General features: G+C 34.9%; 3 protein-coding genes across 3 annotated transcripts; 1 reads left to right on the top strand and 2 right to left on the bottom strand.

Annotated features, from left to right (window-relative positions):
- The first annotated feature begins 2,304 nt into the window (after positions 1-2,304).
- LOC110702185 (cytochrome P450 704C1-like) lies at positions 2,305-3,641 on the top strand. Its single transcript, XM_021879863.1, has 3 exons — positions 2,305-2,396; positions 2,509-2,799; positions 2,882-3,641. The coding sequence occupies exons 1-3, from the start codon at positions 2,385-2,387 to the stop codon at positions 3,254-3,256; spliced, it is 678 nt and encodes a 225-aa protein (XP_021735555.1). The 5' UTR covers positions 2,305-2,384; the 3' UTR covers positions 3,257-3,641.
- Positions 3,642-6,725: 3,084 nt separating this feature from the next.
- Positions 6,726-7,367, bottom strand: LOC110702229 (protein E6-like). Its single transcript, XM_021879932.1, has one exon. It carries the CDS (start codon positions 7,365-7,367, stop codon positions 6,726-6,728), a length of 642 nt encoding a protein of 213 aa, XP_021735624.1.
- Positions 7,368-10,246: 2,879 nt separating this feature from the next.
- Positions 10,247-19,322, bottom strand: LOC110702184 (protein transport protein SEC23-like). The gene is made up of 12 exons (XM_021879862.1): positions 18,277-19,322; positions 17,757-17,930; positions 16,674-16,835; positions 15,814-15,956; positions 13,833-13,908; positions 13,575-13,750; positions 13,382-13,463; positions 12,781-12,858; positions 11,734-11,895; positions 11,394-11,657; positions 11,138-11,242; positions 10,247-10,624 (listed from the first exon to the last, which is right to left on the bottom strand). The coding sequence occupies exons 1-12, from the start codon at positions 19,018-19,020 to the stop codon at positions 10,481-10,483; spliced, it is 2,310 nt and encodes a 769-aa protein (XP_021735554.1). The 5' UTR covers positions 19,021-19,322; the 3' UTR covers positions 10,247-10,480.
- Between the last annotated feature and the right edge of the window lie 2,188 nt (positions 19,323-21,510).

Genomic DNA, 21,510 nt, shown 5'->3' with positions numbered 1-21,510 from the left:
AAGAATCACATAACGCTGACCATTCTTACCCCACCATGTCAATGCATCTTGTTCTTCCTCCTCCGGCCCTAATTGATCATTTAAGTACCTATCCAACTCACTTATCGCATACCCACTTGTCCCCTTCAATCGTTTTGCTCTTTCTTTTAGTTTCCTCACATAATCGGAACCCACTCCTTTACTATTATCAATATCCATTGACATATTATCTCCACAATCTGGAATATTAGAAGTAGCATACATTTTTCTATATTCCTCAAATAAAGAGTAAGCGAACTCCTTCACATCATTAGCAAGTTTTGTACCCTTTTCCGGTCCATGCATATCCGTTAGTGTCAATTCAACAATGACCATCTTAGAGTGAGGGTCGAGAAGAAGAGCAACATAAATGAACTTATTCATCTTATCCACATCCCCCCAATACTTATCAAACTTTTTTTTCATTGCAATGGCCATGGCTTGAAAATTCAAGTCCTCACTTTGTTCCCAATTATTCAACATATCATACATAGAAGCAATTTCTCCTAAACCTTTATTAGCTGTCACATAATGGGAACCAGAAATTCGTTTAGTTAACAGATAAAACCCCCCTAGAAACAAAACCAACCTCTCCACTTTTTCCCAATCTTCGGGTTCGGGAGGCCTTTCATTGTCATTCAAATCCTCTCCATCAGGAAGAGATAACCCACTAAAAACACGTCGAAACTTCAAAGCCGTTTCCAACATTATGTATGTGGAGTTCCAACGAGTGGGGACATCAAAGGATAAAGAAGATTTTGAATCTATGTTTGCTTTTTGCACAAGATCTTTGAATCTAAGTATTCTTGCAGGGGAATTCTTAACATATTTCACAGCATTTCTAACTCTATCAATGCACACACCATGTTCTCTAATACCATCCCACACAATTAAATTAATGATATGAGCAATGCATCTAACATGGAGATTTTTTTCCATCATTTATACATCCTGTTCTTCTAACCATTCTACTCAAGTGTGCACAAGCAACATCATTTGAAGAAGCATTATCAACAGTGACAGTAAAAAGTTTATCATCAATACCCCAATACTCTAAACATGCCTCAACTGCTTTTCCAATAGCCTCTCCTTTATGACTAGAAATTGGACAAAAATTTATGATCTTTTTATTCAATTTCCAGTCATTATCAATGAAATGAGCTGTAAGACACATATAATTAATTCTTTGTATTGAAGTCCAAGTATCAGTGGTCACAGAAATTCTTTGACATGTCTTAAACATTTCTCTCAATTTCTCTTTTTCACTATAATACAACTTTAAACAATCACGAGCAATGGTAACACGAGATGGAATGTGAAATTGTGGACATGCAACTTGCACAAAGTGCCTAAAACCGGATTTTTCCACATGCTTAAATGGTAACTCATCAACAATAATCATGTGAATCAATGCCTCTCTAACATCATTCAAGTTAATAATCCTACTCCCACACTTTAATTCACTACTCTCATGTTCTTGATCAAAATACAATTTAGTTTGCTTTTCTTTGCCCTTTTCTTTTTCTATATTAATAGGATTACCGAGACATGATTCTGCATGGTTTTTAACATTTTTTGAACCATTAAGATTACCATCAGCAGCAAAAGTTTTAGGACAGAACTTACATTCAGCTCGTAGTTTTCCATTCTCGACGTACTCTAAGTAATATTTCCAATACTCAGCTTTCCTCTTACTTTTTCTGTTCCATATATATTCCCGCCCCGCTTTTAGCTTCTTATCAGGAGGCAAAGTAGATTGCAATTCTTCCATATCCTTTTCAGAAAGTGGCTGTGACGTTTGTTCAGAAAAAGAAGCAGACCGTTTGGATTGAGAGCTCTCCATCTACAATATAATTATATACAATATAAGTAATTTTAAAGTAACAATTATATACACATACCATTTTATAAAAAAAATTTAAGAGCAACTTACATTGCAAGAATAAGAATCCGTGGTTCCTTGACTTCCTTCACTCCCTGCAAGAATAAAAACAAAAATAAGAACCCCTGAACTACACACAGGTTAGCCAACTTATTTAATCTTAATAATCTGAGTCCATACTTTTAGCAGCCTAGCAGGAATAAACACAAATTTTAAAGTATAAGTTAGCTTAAAAAGTGTCCATATATACACATTAGAAATATCAATACACATTAGAAATACTTTCAACTTTCTGAAATTTATGTTAAGAAAAAAATGAGAGAGGCATTGCCCACACAACACAACACAACACAACACAACCAACTTTCTGAAATTTATGTCAATACCCAGATCCACCACTGCCCACACAACACAACACAAGTACACAACCAGCTTCATTGGCAGCCCCACCCCTAGCCGCCTTCCGTGACACTCCACCCAAATTATGGATATTCAGGTAAGATGGTGTTTTACTGGTTGTATTGGACAAAAGTGTTTTACTGATAAGATGAGCTATGTACTTTTGGAGACTTTGGAGTAACGAACTAACTTGAAATGGCTTTCTATAGGACTTGTTTATGAAGTCAACGTTAGATTCTATTTTCAAAGTTGCATTTGGAGTTGATCTAGACAGTATGTGTGGCTCAAATGAAGAAGGGAAGAAATTTGGCCAGGCTTTTGATGATGCTAGTGCTTCAACCATGTTACGATATGTAGACATCTTTTGGCCTATCAAGAAATTTCTCAACATTGGCGCAGAGGCTAAACTTAAGAGAAGTGTCAAAACTGTTGATGATTTTGTTTACAAATTAATCAGTAACAAAGTGGAACTAATGAAAAGTTCACAAAGCAATGTCTCAGTAAGTGAATCATAACTTAGAAGTCTGTAATCATATCGGTTTACTGAGGAGATTAATGCATTCTTTCTGTGTGAATTTGTAGGAAATGCAGATGAAAAAGGATGATATCTTGTCAAGGTTCCTGGAGCAGAGCGACACTGATTTGAAGTATCTGAGAGATATAATCTTGAGCTTTGTAATTGCGGGTAAAGACACAACAGCAGTTACACTTTCATGGTTTGTTTACATGCTTTGTAAACACCAGAATATACAGGAAAAGGTTGCTGAAGAAGTAAGGAAAATTACGAAAATGGAAGGAGTTGGAAAATTTTCAGAACTTGCTGCTAGTTTGACAGAAGAATCACTTGAAAGAATGCAGTATTTACATGCTGCATTGACAGAAACTCTCAGACTCTATCCAGCAGTTCCAATGGTAATTCTAGCTAGTCGCAGTCAGAAAATTTCATTGCTCTCATAATCTCATTGTTTGTTCTCTTCCTTTTTATTTTTCTCTTTTGTGTTACACGTTACTTGCTGAAGTTTATGTCAATTTCAGAGGCACATTCCAACTTATCATATATCAACCAAGCTAATTTCTACCTTTCTCTCAATTTCTAATTTTGAAATCAAAATAATTGCATTTTCTCTAATTTCAAAGTCCAACCAAAAGGAGTCTAAGAAATTCAGGTACTTGACAAAAATAAACAATGCAATCATGATGAAAAACTAATTGTCCTCTGCTACAATCCCATTACCAAAACATAAAAATAAATAAATTCGAAGATAAACCATACTTGTTATCAATTCTAAACATTAAACCCTAAAACCCTAAACTTTAAACTAAAAAAAACCAAAAAAAAAAACATAAATTCGAAAGAAATTCGAAAATAAACCAAAAAAGAAAAAACATAAATTCGAAAACATTGAAGTAAAAAAAAGAAATTCAACATGCAAACATCAAATAATCATTATAAGCAATTGAAACATGAATAAACATATAAATTCTAACACTTAATTCATTATTTCGAATACAAAATACCCAAACATAATTAGATAATTTAGATTTACATTAAAAAAAAATAACTTACCGGAGAAATGGAAAATCGCGCAGTAGCTGTCTCATGCGGTGGTCGGTGGGCGCCTGGGCTTCGCCTGAGAGAGTGAGGAAGGCAGGAGGTGTCGGCGGTGGGCGTTGCCGCGTTGGGCTGACTCGGCTGAGACTTGCGTGACTGCGTGTCTGCGTGAGGGAGAGGGGGAGACAGCCTGTTTGTTAGGGTTAGAATGAAATGAAAGAGAATTCAAGCGTCACTCAAGGCCTCAAGCTGTCAAGCAGCAGCATTATTTTAATTTTTTTTTTTTTTTTTTTTTTTTAAAAAAAAAAACAATTTTTCCGGGTTTCAGGTCCGGACCTGAAAACCCCGGGTTTAGACCGGGTCCGGACCGGAACCGGGAACCTTGATTTTTAAGGACCGGGACCGGACCTGAATCAACAGGTCCGGGTCAGGTCCGGTCCGGATCAGGTCGGTTCAGGTCCGGTTTCAGGTCCGGTCCAGTTTTTGTACACCCCTACAAAACACAGCAAACAAAAAAAAACTCAACCTAACCTTAATAATATTAGTCAATCTTTCTTCAAAATACAACACCCATTTTCTGGAAAAAAAAAAGAAATTAAAAAAAATAGTAAAAAAATGAAAAAGAAAATAACATCATTTATTGACTTAGTTTTATCAGATATGGGACCTATATTTCTGGGAATTAACATGTTATTAATTAAAGGACCTATATTTTTTGCATCACTTATTAATTGAAGGAACTAAGTTTTGCTCCAGTGGATTAAATTCTAGTTGGCCGGACTGTTAATCATGGGTCTCAAAAGGTGAAAAAAAATTAAGAGGTTCCAAAAGGTAAAAAAATTAAAAATTTAGACTCCAATATTATACTTAACCCCCATAAAAATAGTTAAACTTATCTCTTAAACGAACGGTTTTACAATAAAATTAACGAAAACTCACCTGACCACTTTACACAAGACTTCAATGAGAAAGCATAAGACTTGTCAAAAAGAATTGCTTGAAACAGAAAGAATGAGGAGAGAAAATGATGACATAAAAACAAAAGGTAGAAAATAAGTCAAGGATTTTGTAATTTGGTGTTGGTTTTTTGACTAGAGTACAACTAACCTTTAGTAGGAAGCCACGTGCATAGTGCATTATTCTCTTTTATAACAATTAATCATTAATATCCATATCCGCAAGCCGGGAATTGCTTTCCGGAAATGGTGCAAATCTTACAAGCTCCGAAAGATCAGGAGGGTTATGTTTAGCAATTAAGTGTGCTAGAGAGTTTCCTCCCCTTTTGATATGGCTACAACTAAAAAACGAAAAGGAATAACTCAAGGAAATGATACGGGAAATCAACATATACATATAGTTAAGACCTTCCCTTCTCTGTTTCACTCGTTGGATTAGACCGAGGGAGTCACTCTCAATCCACACACTTCCATAGCCAAACCGAATAGCTAATTCTAAACCATACACCAAAAATTGAAAGGTTTTTTAGATAGCTTGGTATAGATAATTACACAACAAAAATTGTTAGTTTAAAAGTTCAAAAATTCGATTAATTTGTTGATACAATGTAGATTGATCTTTAGTGTTTAAAAAGTTACATAAAAAATATAATCCTTAATAATAAACAACTTATGTTATAATTATAAATATATCAGTCTTGTAAATTTGTAAGTTGTAACATATCGGCAAAAAAAAAAAAAAAAAAAAAAATTAATTGTACAACGTATTCCGTAACTTACTATAAAAGAGGTCAAATGCTTATATAAAAAAAAAGTAAATAAAATTACCGTAACTTATTATAAAAGAGGTCAAATGCTTATAAAACAAAAAAGTAAATAAAATTATTAACCAATCTTTTTACAGTATAAAAATTCTTAAATAAACCTTTTTGTGGAACCAGAACTTGCTGACTATGCTGAGTGCGTTTGGAGGAGGCAACAAAATAAGACAACCTAGTTTTCTACTCCCTCCTTCCCCTTTTGTCCTCTTTTCCCCTCCCCCATTTTTCCTCTTTTTTCTGATCCTTCCCCTTTTTTCCTCTTTTTTCCCCTCCTCCACCTTTTTCCCCTCCTTTTGCACCATTTAATTTCTCTATCTTCAAAGCTCTTCTTCTGCCAGAAGTAAATGATTAAGGTTACATTTTTTTTTTGTTTCATTTGATTCACCCTTCAGGCTAATCTGGATTTAGGGATCAGTTCTAGGTGGTTAGGTTCTAGTCCCCTCCCGATTATTGTTACAAAGGATTAAACACTGGGGTTCTCCCTACCAAGTGTAGTTTCAATGACCTCTATAAAACAACCAATTGGTAATAATAAAGGTTACTATGTGATTATAAAGATAACTATATCAAATTAATCAGTTTTACTATAATGTAAAAAGGTAACCATGTACCATCTAAATTTTTGTTTAGAGGAGAGAAAAAAATTTCGAAATTGAAGATGATAATGCGTTTGGGGTTTATTTTATTTTTATATTTTTGAGAATATGTAGTAGGTGGGTTTGGGGGTTAGAATGACTTTACTTGCATGTGGGTACATTACCATAGTATGTACTAGTGAGTTCAAGAGTAACTTTATTTTTTTTGTTAGTGTTTTCTGTCGAACAATACACAAAGCACAGCAAACAAATTAAACTAAACCAACTATAATAATATTAGGCAATCTTTCTTCAGATTACAACACGCTTCTTCTGAAAAAGAGAAAAGAAATTACAAAATACTAAGCCTAACCTTTCTGTATATTTAAAAAAGGTTGCTTCACAAAAATAAACACACGAAAAAAAAAAAAAAAATTCCAAAACATTATAAGTAGTAAATAAAATAAAGTTCAAAACTTAATTTTAAAACCATACGGTCCACACACCAACTCGATGTTCTCCTCAGGTGGCTCTGTACCTGCTGGGATTTTCATGGAATATTTTATTATGGCCCACACAGCCCCCAAAATTATGATCGCTGATGCGAGTACTGCCAACGCGCTGAAAAGATAATTCCTTGTTGTTGCTGTTGTTGATTTCATAGAACTTACCTTCATCGTTAAAATTGTTGTATGACATAGGAGTCTTTTCGGTGTAGGTAGTACCGGACAAACCTTTCAACTCGGGTGTGTAATTCTTCTCATGATTTTCATTGTTGTTCTTGTAGTAGTTGTTGAAATTCTCGTACTTTTGGTTGTTGTTTTCATCCGTGTTGTACAAGGAATTTGGGGTGGTGGTGGTAGAAGGGGCATCTAGGCCGGTTTCGTGCCCGTATAGGCCGTAACCGGTTTCGGTGGTTTGAGGGAGGAAAACGGGTTGTTCATCTTTCTTTTCTTGCTTGTTTAATGTTACAAAATAATCTACTTTGTTGTTGGTGAAGTAATTGTTGTTAGTGTTTGGGTTGATGGTTGTGGTGGTGGTGGCATCGTCGCGCTTTCGAGTAACCTTGCTAAAGAATTGGCTATCTCTAGGATAGGTTTGGATTGAGCAAACTAAGATTGTAAGAAGAAAAAAGAGGCACACAAATTTTGGTGAGGAAGTCATGAGCGAAAGAGCCTCAAAATTGAGAAGAAGTAGGGTTTAGTGGCTTAATAAGACTTTTATGGTCTTAAAGCCCTTTATATAGAGTTTACACTTTTTCTATTTTTTTTTTCCTTTTTTTTTTTTTGGCCTGTCTTTTTCTTTTAGTTTTTTTTTTTTTTCTAATAAATTGACTAATCAATAATGTACTTGTAGATTCGATCAATTGTCTTTGTTAATTATGCTATTATGCATTACTACATATAAACTTGGCTAATCTTTTTTTTTTTTTTTTTAATTTTTAGGTACTTTCATGACTAGAATAATTCATAGTTGTGATTGATCAAGACCAAATTGATGAAGTGAGAATTCACCCGGCGCATCGTGTTCTTCTCATGTAAATATCATAGTGGATACATAATGACTTTGTATAATAGTGTCAAATTTTAGGATGTTGTTTGAAAGTTAAACGTAGTTTATGAGATTGTATTGTTTAAATAAATCTCCAAAATTTAAATATGGATTTTTATTAAATCTTAAAAAGAGGTTTAACCGTGCTTATATATTAAACGCTACTAAAAGAGGAAACATTAATAGCGTTTTAAGTAAGTGCTATAACTCTTTTAGCAGCACCATAATTTAGTAAAAAACATATAAAAATATAAAAATTGTAATTGATGAAGTCAAAGAGTATTTTATTTTTTTTAGTGAGTATTTAACTAAAAAAAGTGGATAAGTAATTGTACAGTATTATTATTCTAAAAAATAGGATTGACAGTTTTTTTTGTTTTAATTTTGGAAGGTTTTTTTATTTTAATTTTTGTACTTTAGGATGGCAGTAAAAAAAAATAAAAAAAATAAATAAAAAAAGTGAGAAGGGGATGGATAATTCGAAAAAGTCAATTTTATCACACCAAAAAATAAATTATCAAAATTATTAGATAGCAAAGACGATTCATTTCGTAATAAACTCAAGTTCAATTTACAATGTACTTTATAATTAAAAAAATTCAACTAAAACAAATGAATGGAATTACACAATTTATCAATATACATATATAAAACATTTTATTTAAAAAAATAAAAACAAAATGTGCATCGCACATCTTGGACCTAAAATAGCATAAAAAATAATAACCACCGTGTAAAGCATATAATACACAAAAATGCATAAAAGCATATAATACCACTTATGGTTAATATTACCAAACTCTATCCGAAACCAGATTGGAGTGTTTGGTAGAGTGTACTATTGGTGTGCTAGGAGAAGGGTACTCACCTGAGGATGAAGAAGATATGACAGTGAAAGAAGTTACGAAGTTGTGGGTTAACCAGGCTCGTTATAGGATCCCTGTAAGCAAGGCTCCACCAGGTTCATGGGTTATATTGAATCAAGGGCCCAGGGCAGCCGCCCCAGCTGCCCTGCCCTTGCTCTATTTTCAATTGGTGTTAGGTAGCGGATCCAGTTGTGAAACAGTGGTAAATGGGATTTGCTGGCTGCCCGTTCTATATGGTCCAGATAAGCAGGTAAGCTCATTCTCAGTTATACTAAATGTCAGAGTTCCTCATCTGCAGATGAGTGAGGATCTGAATTTTGTCTTTGTTAGATCCCTTAGTGATTATGAGATTCGGAATATAGTTTCTCTACAAGGATCTGAATTAACAGATGCTTGCGGTGACTTCATTTCAAGCTAAATGGTACCTTTCTGTCCATTTAAACCTTTTGTTTGCGCTGCATATGTGCTCAGCTGCTTAACCGACTTTTAGCTGTATGGGTTTGTGTCGTCTAATCAAAGCCATACTTCAGGACATCAGCTTAGTAGAAGTCCGAGCCAGTAAATAGGTCGGTAGGCTTGTAAAAACTTTCTCCAACACTTCAATCAATTGAAATAAATATCACCCTTGCCAACACTTAATTTATAAACTGTTTACACAAATACAAGTACTGTATACATGTTCTTTAATCCAAATTCAATCACATTCACCAAATAATAGACCACATTATGTTTTCTGTTTTTTTTTTTTTTTATTTAATAATCCACATTTTATTGAGTTATGACTTTTTTTTTGAAAGATACATACTAATCTTTATGGCAACATAACAAATAAGTGTCAACTTATTTTATCATATTTTAGAAAAAAATAAGTTTAGTTAATTTTAGATAAAGTAAAGGTTAGATTAAAATAAGTTTATATAAATAATATAATTTGTCATGCATTTATTAGATTTAAATCTCTTGTAGATGTCATATGATTTTTTTATTGATGATTCAATCTTCTTAAAAAAAAAAAAAATTCAAACAAAATTAGATGAACCAAACAAAGCCTAATTTTCAAACCAAAGACCATCAAGTTCATAATTGAATTTTTTTTCGGGCAGGGATTCAGGGATCCATAATAGATATTGAATCACAGCATTTTTTTTTATTTTTTTTTGGAGACATTGAATCACTGCATCTAGTTTTGAGTCATTGGTCACAAGTCTCTAAAAAAGAGCCAAGTACTCAAGCTTTTCCAAACAATCCTGTCCTTTTAAATTAAACATACCATGCATCCCCATGAAGGTCATACTTTACTCTCTTCAAAAGTTACAAGTCCTCAAGACTCCTCACATCACAAGCTATACTGGGAAACCAGTCTTCTGCCCTTAGAAATCCATTCAGTCTTTCAGTCAGAAGTAGCCAATATGGTCACTCAAGGACAATTTTAAACGAGCATTTTCAACCATAAACTAAATAGCCACTTATACTACAGCTGCCATCAATGCATACCGTCGCCCAACAGGATACACAAGTTAAGTTTGGAAACATCGAAACAAAACCGACACTGATCACTGGTTTTTAATTAAGGCATTCAATACAAATTCCACTGACAACATTGCAAAGCTAACCATGAAATAGAAATACTGCAGCAAATTCTCAATTGGCTTTCATTAGAAGATTTCACTGACAAGTTGCTCACTTGCTCATAATGGTAATATCCGATCAGCTTAAAGCGAAACATTATTAATACCAATAAAAAATATGCAGAGCATAAAATAATAACAGACTCGCACTGCCAAAACATCAAAGTAGACATTACAGTACAGCAAGCTCATATAAAATTTTACAAAATTGTGGGACCTATTCTATTCTATTCTATTGAACAGCTAGCCTTTGGAGATGATCTAAGAACACCTCAAAACTGACGTCATCTGTGAAAATGAGATCTCCACCAGGAGCCATAGAGGCACCAGAGTTGTATGTAGCTGAAGGATTTAACTTTGCCAGAAGAAAGCGAGCCTAGACAAGCATTAAGAAAGAAAAGTCAATTTTACTTAAACAAGGTGCAAAATGAGCACTCCAAGATAATGAGCACTCCAAGATAACGAGCACGTATGCATAAATTGATTATCAGCCCATCAAAGTACTGGTAGTTGCTGTAGTTCAGAAGAAGACCTTTGTGTTTGTTTCACAGATAGGATACTTGGGATTTTTCCCGAAAATTGTTGGCCTTTATTCATAAAAGAAAAAAATTGCAGACCTTTGAAAACAGAAAGAGGGACCAAAAAATAATGGAGTAATGTACAGAAGTTTAGAACTTAGAGGTCAAAGGGTCAATGCGCTGCTGACTTAAAAGCATATTTATCATTTATAAAGGGAGAAGACTAGAAATATAAGAAACTGCTCTTCAGCACACATTATGACCACAATTAGCATAGTTATCCTATATAAAGCAAATACTTTTACAAATGCAAACCTAACAGTATTACAGTTCATCCCATTTATTGTAAGACTTTTCAGTATCAGAAATACCTGAGAGCCATGCTGATCACAGATAACTAAGCGTGGAACTGGAAACCTCTCTTTGATCAAAGCATTGGCATCATCTTTAGGAACTTGCAACAACTGGGCAAATTCCTGAGAAAAAAGAAAGAACGAAGAAGCCGAGTCAAAGAAAGAAACAATCAAACAGCTGGCAAATAGTAGATAACACAAACTTATTGTGAAATCTAGTTATTTCATATACCACAATCACAGACTCAAGTAACCCAACAAGGAAAACATTGACCTTGTAATCAGGCAGATCTTGGTATCCAGCCTTACGCCACTGAGCAATATTTTGACCATGAAATATGACAACAGTGAAATATGAGTCTAGTAGCAATATCCTGTCTGCGGCTACAGAAGCGACGTCGAGAAGAGCAGGTTCAGGAGATGATTGTAAGGAATAGGAAATCAGTGAAGGCTGAATCATCACTACCGAGTTGGCTACATTTTCCCGATTTAAAATCATTCTAAAGTATGCAGTCTCATCAGGGCTGTTGTTGAACACCTATTATACAATAATATAGTAAGCTGCTTTCATGATTTTACAATCATCTCAGATCCCACAATAGAAAATTGAATACCTGAACAAACTGAGATCTCCTTAGATGAAAAATAAATTGAGGAAATATTGAAAACCGTGGTGATAGGCTAAACGAGTTGGGATTTTCCTTTTGGTAATCTCCATATTTTGAGCATAGACGTATCAGTGATCTATCAAGCCATCGTATTGGGTCAAACTCTGCCTGCATGTGAACTTTTTTTTGGTTAAAGGATGAAACAAAAAAATGTGAAAAATTATTCAAAATAAATAAAGCCAACTAGAAACTTAAATTGGAAAACCCTCACATAATATCATGAATGCAATATTCAATCATAAATACTTTTAAAGGCTTGTACAGGACTTATGTCCCATGCCCAAGTTGAATGACTTAGCTTGTAGTTCAGGATTATGGGCCTATGCGTTCCCTACCAATATTATACTAAGAAAGGTGGGAGATGATGGCCACTGGCACAACATGACTCAGCTGCAGCCCATGACAAAAAAAAATAAAGAATCTATTGAAAGTCGAAGGTAGCAGCAAAAGAACATCATGATAACAGAAAATTGCAGCGGAAATGATTATTAAACAAAAGTGAAACAGGGAGCAGCAATATTCATGCTGAATGCTGATTACTGTGATTAGAAAAAAAGAGGTTAGCACAGAAGACTCTGACAAGCGCATCAGCCAACATTTTTTTTTTCACTGTCAAGGACACTAGGTACTACCAACAAACAATAAACTCTATGACCAATATATTACTCCATTTCATATTATTGTTCCTATTTTCAATTATGGGTTCCACAACATTTTTTTCTTAATGTGAATCTTCTCCATTTAAGGCATATTTAATTCCCATCTTATCCCCAAATGCCCACATTATGGATCCCACTTACCCCTTTAACCCAACTCACACATATTTATATTATTTGTTTCCCCTTTTCCTTGATTTACATCAATAAGAAACGGAGGGAGTACCTTTTACTATAGACAACCAACTATCTAAATAAGAAAACTGACATAAATTGATAGATTATAAATTTACAACATTTAACAAAACCTAAATCGGTATTCCCCATTAAAAGTTACCTCATTCTCCATCTTGAATGAAACTAAGCGTGCCACAGTAACAGCAGCCGCTTCTTGATCAAATCCTGCAATCAACTCCTAAGCAATATTGATGGAAAAAAGTGTAAATAACATGAAACAGCCATAGTAAGAGGCTAAATAACCTAAAAAGCAACTCCAAAATGGGAGAAGAAGTTCAAGATATTCCAACAAGCAATAATGGGAGATGACTAGTAAGAATCTGAATCATAGTTTGTTCAGAAATAGTTTTTTCCCTGTATCTAACTTCTACATTTGATTTCTAAGCTCCTTTTTGTGGTGGTGGAGGAGGGAGAGGGGGGGGGGAACAAATTGATTTTAGGAGGGGAATTTTATAAGTCAATCGAGACCCAATTTCAAAAAAAAAAAAAGAGAAAAATTTCACCTAAAAATTTAAAAGTACAATCAAACGTGTTTCAATGAGCTTTCATTATGAAAAGTTTCTGCTACGAATTTGCAGGCCATGCCATGCATCAGAGGTAAATGCCAAGCGCAGTAACATGTACAATCAACTAACTTTTGATCACATATCCTAGAATAAAGAAAGGCAATACATAATACACACAGAAAATAGCAGGAATACCTGTGTGCTTCCTGGACCAGAAACCCATCGCCTAGAAAGAGTAGAAATACGAAGTCTCATACGACCACTATTATGTTGATAGCTGAGAAAATTATGTAACAAGTAAGAATATGTTCACCATCTAGCAAGCACTGAAGCACGATATGTCAATAAGAAAGGGAACAACCAAGAAAGTGAAAGGTTATGCTCATACTAAGTCAAAAACTGTAGGTAAAACAGGTTGCTAGTGGCTTCACCAATAGCATCAGGGCTCTCCTTCTTTGCAATGTCAAAATAGATGCATAAAGTTGTAGCTTTGTCAAGTCCACACAACTTCCATGCACTTGTGTTGCCCTGACCAATAACGGTTTCCGAGCAAAGGAGACCTTTCTGCACCAAGGCATCGGACATGAACATCAAAGATCCGGCAAGCACAAGTATGAAAATAAACAAACTTAAAACACAAATTAACCTTTTCAAGTGATGCACAGGGACCAAGAATTCCCTGAATCTTCATATCTTTTGAGCAGCTAACCTCAAATATACCACTGCATACAGAAATTTGATTAGGCCAACTGCCATTATCACCTAAGCTAAAAGACTGAATAAGAAAGCTCAGTACCAAATGTCTGGATGTTAAAAAATCCAACAACTGACATGGTTGCAGAAGAATCAATGCAAAAGAAAAATGCATCATAATAGCAGCGTTACACATTCAAATTCTTTGTAAGCCATGTATAATATAGCAAGTACTATACAGAATAAAACAGTTTCCTTTCTAAACTTCACAGATAAGATCATAGAGGGCACTTTAGTGTTAAACATGGCCTGGTCTGGCAGTTCTAGAAACAGGTAAACAGCCTTCTATAGTTCATATATGCATTTGGGGGGGGGGGGAAATACAAAGTATCACTTTTCTTATAATGAACAATATAATCACCAATCACAGAAAATCTGTATCTACCCAGATTCTGCCAAATTCGAGTAGAATATTTTGAAAATAAATTACAATAACAATCAATGAGTCTACTCCTTCCCAGAATACTCTCTGACTTCCGTCTTAGTCTCGAGGCTCGACTACTCTCTCCTATTAAAGATTATACAACTCTGATTTTGAGCTTCCAAAATTGTCTTGCTACAATCCCATTGTGAATAATCTTGTACGAATGAGTACCAAAGTCAACATTCGTAAGGATTTCAAAATTTCAAGATATTAGCTATTCATTCTTGCCCCATTTATTCTTCTTTAATAAGAAAATGGCCACCACAATTGCCATCTCAAACCAGCAGACCAACACAAATCTCCTAAAAAATACACAAACAAATTAGCAAGTGAAAATATGTAACTTGAGAGTTAAAGCAAAATCAAGAAATATTATATTCAGCCAAAGATTCCCAATCCTTTGAATTTGGAGGGTCAGTTGAAATGCTCTTTTTATATAGCAGGACTAAGGCAGCATGTATATAACCCCAACCTTATTCACCATAAGCAAAGGTCCTCTATAGATACATTGAGCTTATGTTGTCATTTATAGATGAATCAAATGATGTGAATGAATGGAATAAAACTTTTTTTTTTTTTTTTTTGGGGGGGGGGGGGGGGTGGGGCAGAAAGACTGAAGAAATTGCATAGATGGAAAAAAAAAAATAGGGGCAATTACCATAAAATTTAAATTTAACTTTGCTATATATAAAAAAAACCACTACTATATACTAGACTAAACCTATAAATCTATTTCACTTAACACTAAAAATTGGTGAGAAAAGTGCTTTAATAGAGTCGAAGTGTCGAACCACAAGCTAGGCTGAAACGAAAAAGAATCTAAAGCACAAAGCAACTCCGTGTTCCAAAACAAGGTTCTAAAGCGTTACAAATGTCCTGGACCAAGGCTCTCAAGTCTCAACATAATACAAATCAGTGCCAAAAAAGGGTTCTAATTAAATAAAAATGTCAAAATGAAAGTCAATTAACCCAAACATGAAGACCACTTACTCTTTGAAAACAAAAAAGGAAAATTTTGACGTAAATATCAATGCCATCCAGATCTGGCTTAAAAAAATCATGTTCATGTGCTGATTTCAAGCCAAAGCTTAAGTACTAGCCAACATATAAGTAAAAAGAGAATCAGCACTGTTCCAGCACTCCATACGACCCTCAACTGACATTGAAACCAAGACTACACAATGCAATGATATTTCCTGTTCCAAAGGAAATGGAAACTACCACAATGGATTGATACTCAAAGACAACAAGAAATTAACTTTTACTGAAATGTAATAATACTACTATTGTCAAATCTGGAAATTACAGGAGACACAGTATCAAAGTAAGAAACACCCAGAATAACTCCAACCAAATTCTGGAAATATAACAGTTCAAAAGTAAACAGATCAACAAAATCTCAACTGCTAAAAGTTAAGATAGGTCAAGCATGATTTAAGCAGAGCCTTACTTTGACGCTGGTCCAAGATCATGTTCCCCAGCCTGGAAAACACGCTTCAGAGAGTCCTTAAAAACTGAATGGCCAAAACTTTCAGCAAGGACCACAAGACCGCCAGTACTTTCAACAGCAACTTTCATTTCAGCAAGCCCAACCTGATGTGTGAAAGATGATTACTGACATCAGGCCACTATGTCTAGGAAAATGTATATACAAGGCAGCAGAAGAGGCAAGGTAACAATACTCAAAAATGAATGTCTATCAGCAAGTAGAAACAATATATTAAGATTTTGAATTTCAATACGATTTAATATGAAATAGTATAAAACAAGACAAGAGCTTTTTGTTGGCTTGCATAAACGGGTATTTTGTCAGTTTGGAGTTATGCCTTAAGACCAACAATCCTCAAAGTCAGAGGGTGGCAAACTGGAAAGGGGGCCAGTTGGATGTATACTCATATCAATAACCATTAATAAACTGTAACGAAATCATATTCCCCTAATCTTTCCACTAAGTTCTGTTGAAGATACAGAAAGCATAGTAGAAGAACAGATCCAGACATTTCAGCTCACCTAATCAAGCACATAGACATTGGAACAGATTTACCAATTACCCCCTCACCAGTCACCACCACAAAAGTATGTGTATTATACTATTATTCCTTCAAAGAGATATAGGCCTATATAAAAAGTACAATCCTACAGCAATGTGTCTTCTGAAATTGCCCTTTTTGAATATATTGAATCCATAAAAGGCACATTATAAGGAGAAGAGTGATGAGATGTTATACTGGCAATATAGCATTTATGCAAGCAATCAACTCAAAACCCCAAGAAAATTCTTATTCACAAAGCCAAAACGCCAATTGATACCTGATCTAGAGCACACGCAAAAAGGTCAAGAATGTGCCCTTGGTGTACAAGCTGCTTAGAAAGTCCTTCATAGAATTTAACAGCTTTATGGTAATATGGAGCAGAATCCTTATCCAGATCCTTGTGAGAACGAATTGGCTCAGATAAGTTCTTCGAAACAATCTGCCAATAGGGAATTAAAAAAGCATTAACCACAATTCAGAAATGTAAGACCTTGACCTTTCAACAAGAAATCAGGAAACCTACAACAGAAAATGATATCAAGTAGACAGGTTAAAGTGTCGAAAAATATTAAGGTATGAGTCATAGAGGTAGTTCAAGTAAGGTCATATTCACTTCACCTTAAAAAAATAATATTCAGTAAAAATAATTTCAATTTAGTAAAAATAATTTCAGTTCAATAAAAATCAATAACTTTAAAGAAGAAATATAATAAAGAATCAGTAAAAATAATTTCAATTCAGCAAAATAATTTCATTTTAGCAAAAATAATTTCAATTCGGCAAAATTAATTTCAGTTCGGCAAAATAATTTAGGTTCAGCAAAAATATTTCTATTCAGCAAATATAATTTCGATTCATCAAAAATAATTTCAATTCAGTAAAAACAATTTCAGTTCAGCAAAAATAAGGTGAAGTGAACACACAGGGGCCTAATACAATCAAATAAAAAAATTCATCAACCTTACTTCAAACATGCAAAAGACAAGTTTGGACTGCGAAGGTAGCATATCAGGTTTTTCAACACACATTTGGGCAACTGTTCCAGATACATTGTCTCAGGCAGATGGGTGAGGTCTCCACCAAAAAACTGGGGCTCTGGCAAAGTGGCAATAGGGTCTATTAGTATGGAGTTCAGGTAGTGAGTTCTAGAACCATCCTCGCATCTTTCTTTTATTAAGAACTCCCCCTTACATTTTATAAACCAGAGAGCACACAAGTGACGTAATTACCCCAAGCCAGAAGTAACCTACTGCTTACAAAAGTTACAGTAACTATGTTAAGTTTTCTTTACAAATCAATGATAAAAAAAAAAAAAAAAAACTTAAGGTTGGAATAGAGCATTTCAAAGAAGAAAACTTACAGCGCCCGGCCCTTCTGTCGATGGGCCACCAACAAAAGCCATAATCCTAGCTCCTGATCCAGGAACGCAAGCACCCAATACATGGGCAGCAATACTGAGCGCTGTGCCAGTACATCTACTTGCCCTCTGATCTGAAGGTACTCCCCAAGGATCCTTTTGAAGCTCCTCTAACAGCTACACCCACCCGATCACAAATACATCAGCAAGAAGTCAATAGCAGCAAGAGAGAAACAACAATCAGATTCAATTAATTCTGCAACAGCAGAATCAACACAACAGCTACGAAGCAAGAAACAAGCCTCCCACGTATAATATTGGACCATTCAAATATAAATGTATGCATGAATATACATCTTATATTAGTAAAAGTACACTGCAAACTCTATGAATCAAAAGTCATAATCATTCATTCAATTCTGTATCAATAACAGTGTTTTATCAACATCATCAAATCATTCATTCAAACCAAACACACATTTATCAAACATAAGATATCAACAAACATGATCAAGAGCTATACCGAATTCAACGTAAATTCGCACTCGGAAGCAGGCAACAAGAACCTCGCAATGCTTTCAGGAGTCAAACCATCCCTAACACCAGCAACAACCCCAGCAGCCGGTTTCAGCTTCCGATCAAAAAAATTCAATTGCTCCATCACCTTATCTTTACTAACCTCCTTAGACCCTTTAAACACATAACACTTAGGAATCCCACTACCCCCACCAGAAAACCCTAATTCATGAACTTGAACAAAACTCCCAAATGTAATAAACCCAATTAAAGCATCATCCGACATCAAATCCAACGCCTGAGACAAAGCCAATTTCAAATACCCAATTTCCTCCTCAATCAAACAATTATCAACAACAAATAAATAAACTAAAGGGGTATGATTCTGGGCGTGCAATTCAGGGGGAGGTTCATATTCAATTGTTGTGTATTCTGGGAATAATTCAGCAGGAAGATTAGCATCAGAAATCGAAGCGTAATGTTGGGGAAAGTGATTTCGATTGAAACAAAAAGGGCAGATCCAGATTTTGGCAGAGTAATCGATAACAGAAAAAGGGTTGAGAACTGATCGACAAGAACGACATCGAAGAGGAGAGTAAGGGAGAATTGGAAGATTAGGGAAGGGTTTTAATGGAGTGTAGAGAAGAGAAACTGGGATTACAGAATTGCTTGATTCTTGTTTTGTGCCTGGGATTACATTCCATGGCATTCGAACTCCATCTTTTGCTTCTAGGTCTAGGAATTCCGCCATTGTTGGAGCTTCAAGGTGATGATGAAGATGGTGATCTTGAAGATGATGATCACTGTAAACTGTGATCAGTGTGAAGGAAAAACTGGGAATTGATGAGTGTTTTTGAGGAGGGTGAATTTCTTTCTGTTAAATGTTTCGAGTTTTTGACAAGAATGCAAGTGATCAAACTGATCAAATGTTTCTCCACTCACTTTCGGTTTTTTTTTTTTTTTTCAACAAAACATGTACTTAAGGCAAGGACAAAAATAGAAAGGCGCCATATTGGTTATCGCTCTCATTTTGATTAATTGCAACACTTTTCATATTCATTTGTGTAGATTGAAAAGTAATTACAACTTTTGTTTAAGTGAGGTGATATCCTTGTTCATTTTTTGAAAGTAATGAGAAGGGTAAGAGATCTCCACCCTCAAAGCATTCTTTATGAAGATTAAACCCTTAACTTTAAGGTTGGAAGGTATAATTTTTTTCACTGGAAGGAAACTATATACCCTCATGAAAATATGAAATACACATACTAATTGCTTCATTATACTGTTTATATCTACTTTTACACTATAATAACAAAATCAATTACTCACACTCTAAGTGTCCCACATTATGTGTTCAAACTAATGTTGAGCTTGTCTAATAAGCACAAAATGAATTGACTTACAATATTACCCGTACTACTTTGCTCGTTGTTTATCCAAGTTATAGTATCCATTATGATTGTTGGGAAATCTCCAACCTGGGGCGTATTCTACAATAATTTTATTAGATTCAAATTATCTATGGCAATATGAATACTGGCCATAGCGCAACCTAACTTGAATTAATGTGACTGTGTTTTCGTTAAGTTATTCAGAATTTGGTTAAGTTGCCATATATATTTGGAAAATTTAACAACAACGAACCAACTTTTGCTCCATTTTCCGAAAATGGATCAACCTTTAAATCTGCCCAAAATAAACCTAAGTTTCTAATTTTTTTCCCATATTAAACTAAGAAGGTAAGTTGACTTGTTATAGCAGGTTGCAATCCACGCGTCATCTCCTCATTGGATAATTATTTTTTAAAAAAAAAAATTCTAATAATTTAAATAAATTTTTTATTTTTATTTTTAAAATTTTGATAATTAAAAAAAAAAAAATCTCTCTTTCCCCACCACTGTCAGCGCCCCTCCTCCCCACTGCCACCCTTCCCCTGCCGGCGGCCGGCGCCGACGACCACCTCTCTTCCTCTCTCCCACTCACGGTAGCCCAATTTTCCTCTTTCCCCATTCCCGTTGCCCCCGACACCACCCCTTTTCCCCAAACTGAAAACGGCCTATACACCACCCCGAGGTGGGACTTATTTATCAATCTGAAAGAACAGACTTGTAGCATTAGGCATTCAGCTCTATAGATTATGTTGAGTAGGTGACTTGACATCAAATTTTAATGTTGATTTCTTAACCTAGTTATTCATAGCAATTGAACATTATTCTTGGGTGAAAGAGAGAGGACTGAGATTTTGTAACAGTTACTAAACGTTGCTTATCATGTTGCCATCTCCCAGAGTCCCGATCTCTCACCATTGCTGTCCGAACAGACCATAGCCGCCGGCAGGGGGAGGGAGTGGCTGGCAGTGGAGTGGGGGAGGAGGGGCTGGCAGTGGGGTTAAGGGGGTTGGTTTGATTTTTTTTATCTTTTTAAAAAAATTCATTTTATTTCATTTTGTTAATTTACGAAAATAATGAAAGGAAAAAAAAAATGACCAGTTGTTCAGGTCACAAGTAATTTGGGTTTACTGATAGAGAAAAAAAAAATGCAAACTTAGGGTTATTTTGGGCAGATTTAAAGGTTGGTGTATTTTGGGAGAACGCAGTAAAGATTGGTGCATTCTTCTTCAATTTTCCTAGATATTTTCTTAAAGTGTACCTACTTCCACAGGTACATTGTTGAAATTATCGTAATTTCTTTTAATGATGGAGCAACAACAATTATTGTTTATCATCGTCACATCTTTGGCATCTTGGTTGCTATGTACATATACTAGGTTCATTTACCTTTACTTCTAAAGGCATACAAACTTATAACACGCGTTTTAAAAACTATAAGTGTCACATGGCAAATATATCATTAAACATGTCACGTCATTTATTTAGTTATGAATGTTTTAACAATGATAGACATGTTTATCACATAATAGTGTTTGAGCTCAAGACTAGCAAGAAATGAATTAGAAATCTTACTATCTAATTTAACTATTGCTTCAAACAAAACTCAAATATATTTAGGGACCGTTTGGTTCGCACGGGGTAATCGGAATGGAATGAACAAAGGGAAAGAATCGGAATGGAATGAAAAACCCCCAATTTTGCTATGTTGTTTGTTTTGAATAACAAAGGGAAACAAGCCACCATCCAACCACCATACCACCATTCCACCAACCAGCCAATAACACCACCACCTCCACCAGTCAGCCACCTTTTTCCCCTTCCCCTTCCCCTTCGCAGCCGGCGCACGGCAC

Source organism: Chenopodium quinoa, unplaced genomic scaffold (genome assembly GCF_001683475.1).
Source record: "Chenopodium quinoa cultivar QQ74 unplaced genomic scaffold, ASM168347v1, whole genome shotgun sequence".
Taxonomy (NCBI): Eukaryota; Viridiplantae; Streptophyta; class Magnoliopsida; order Caryophyllales; family Amaranthaceae; genus Chenopodium; species Chenopodium quinoa.
The sequence above is the reverse complement of the archived record's forward strand: the minus strand, read 5'-3'. Positions and strand labels throughout refer to the sequence as shown.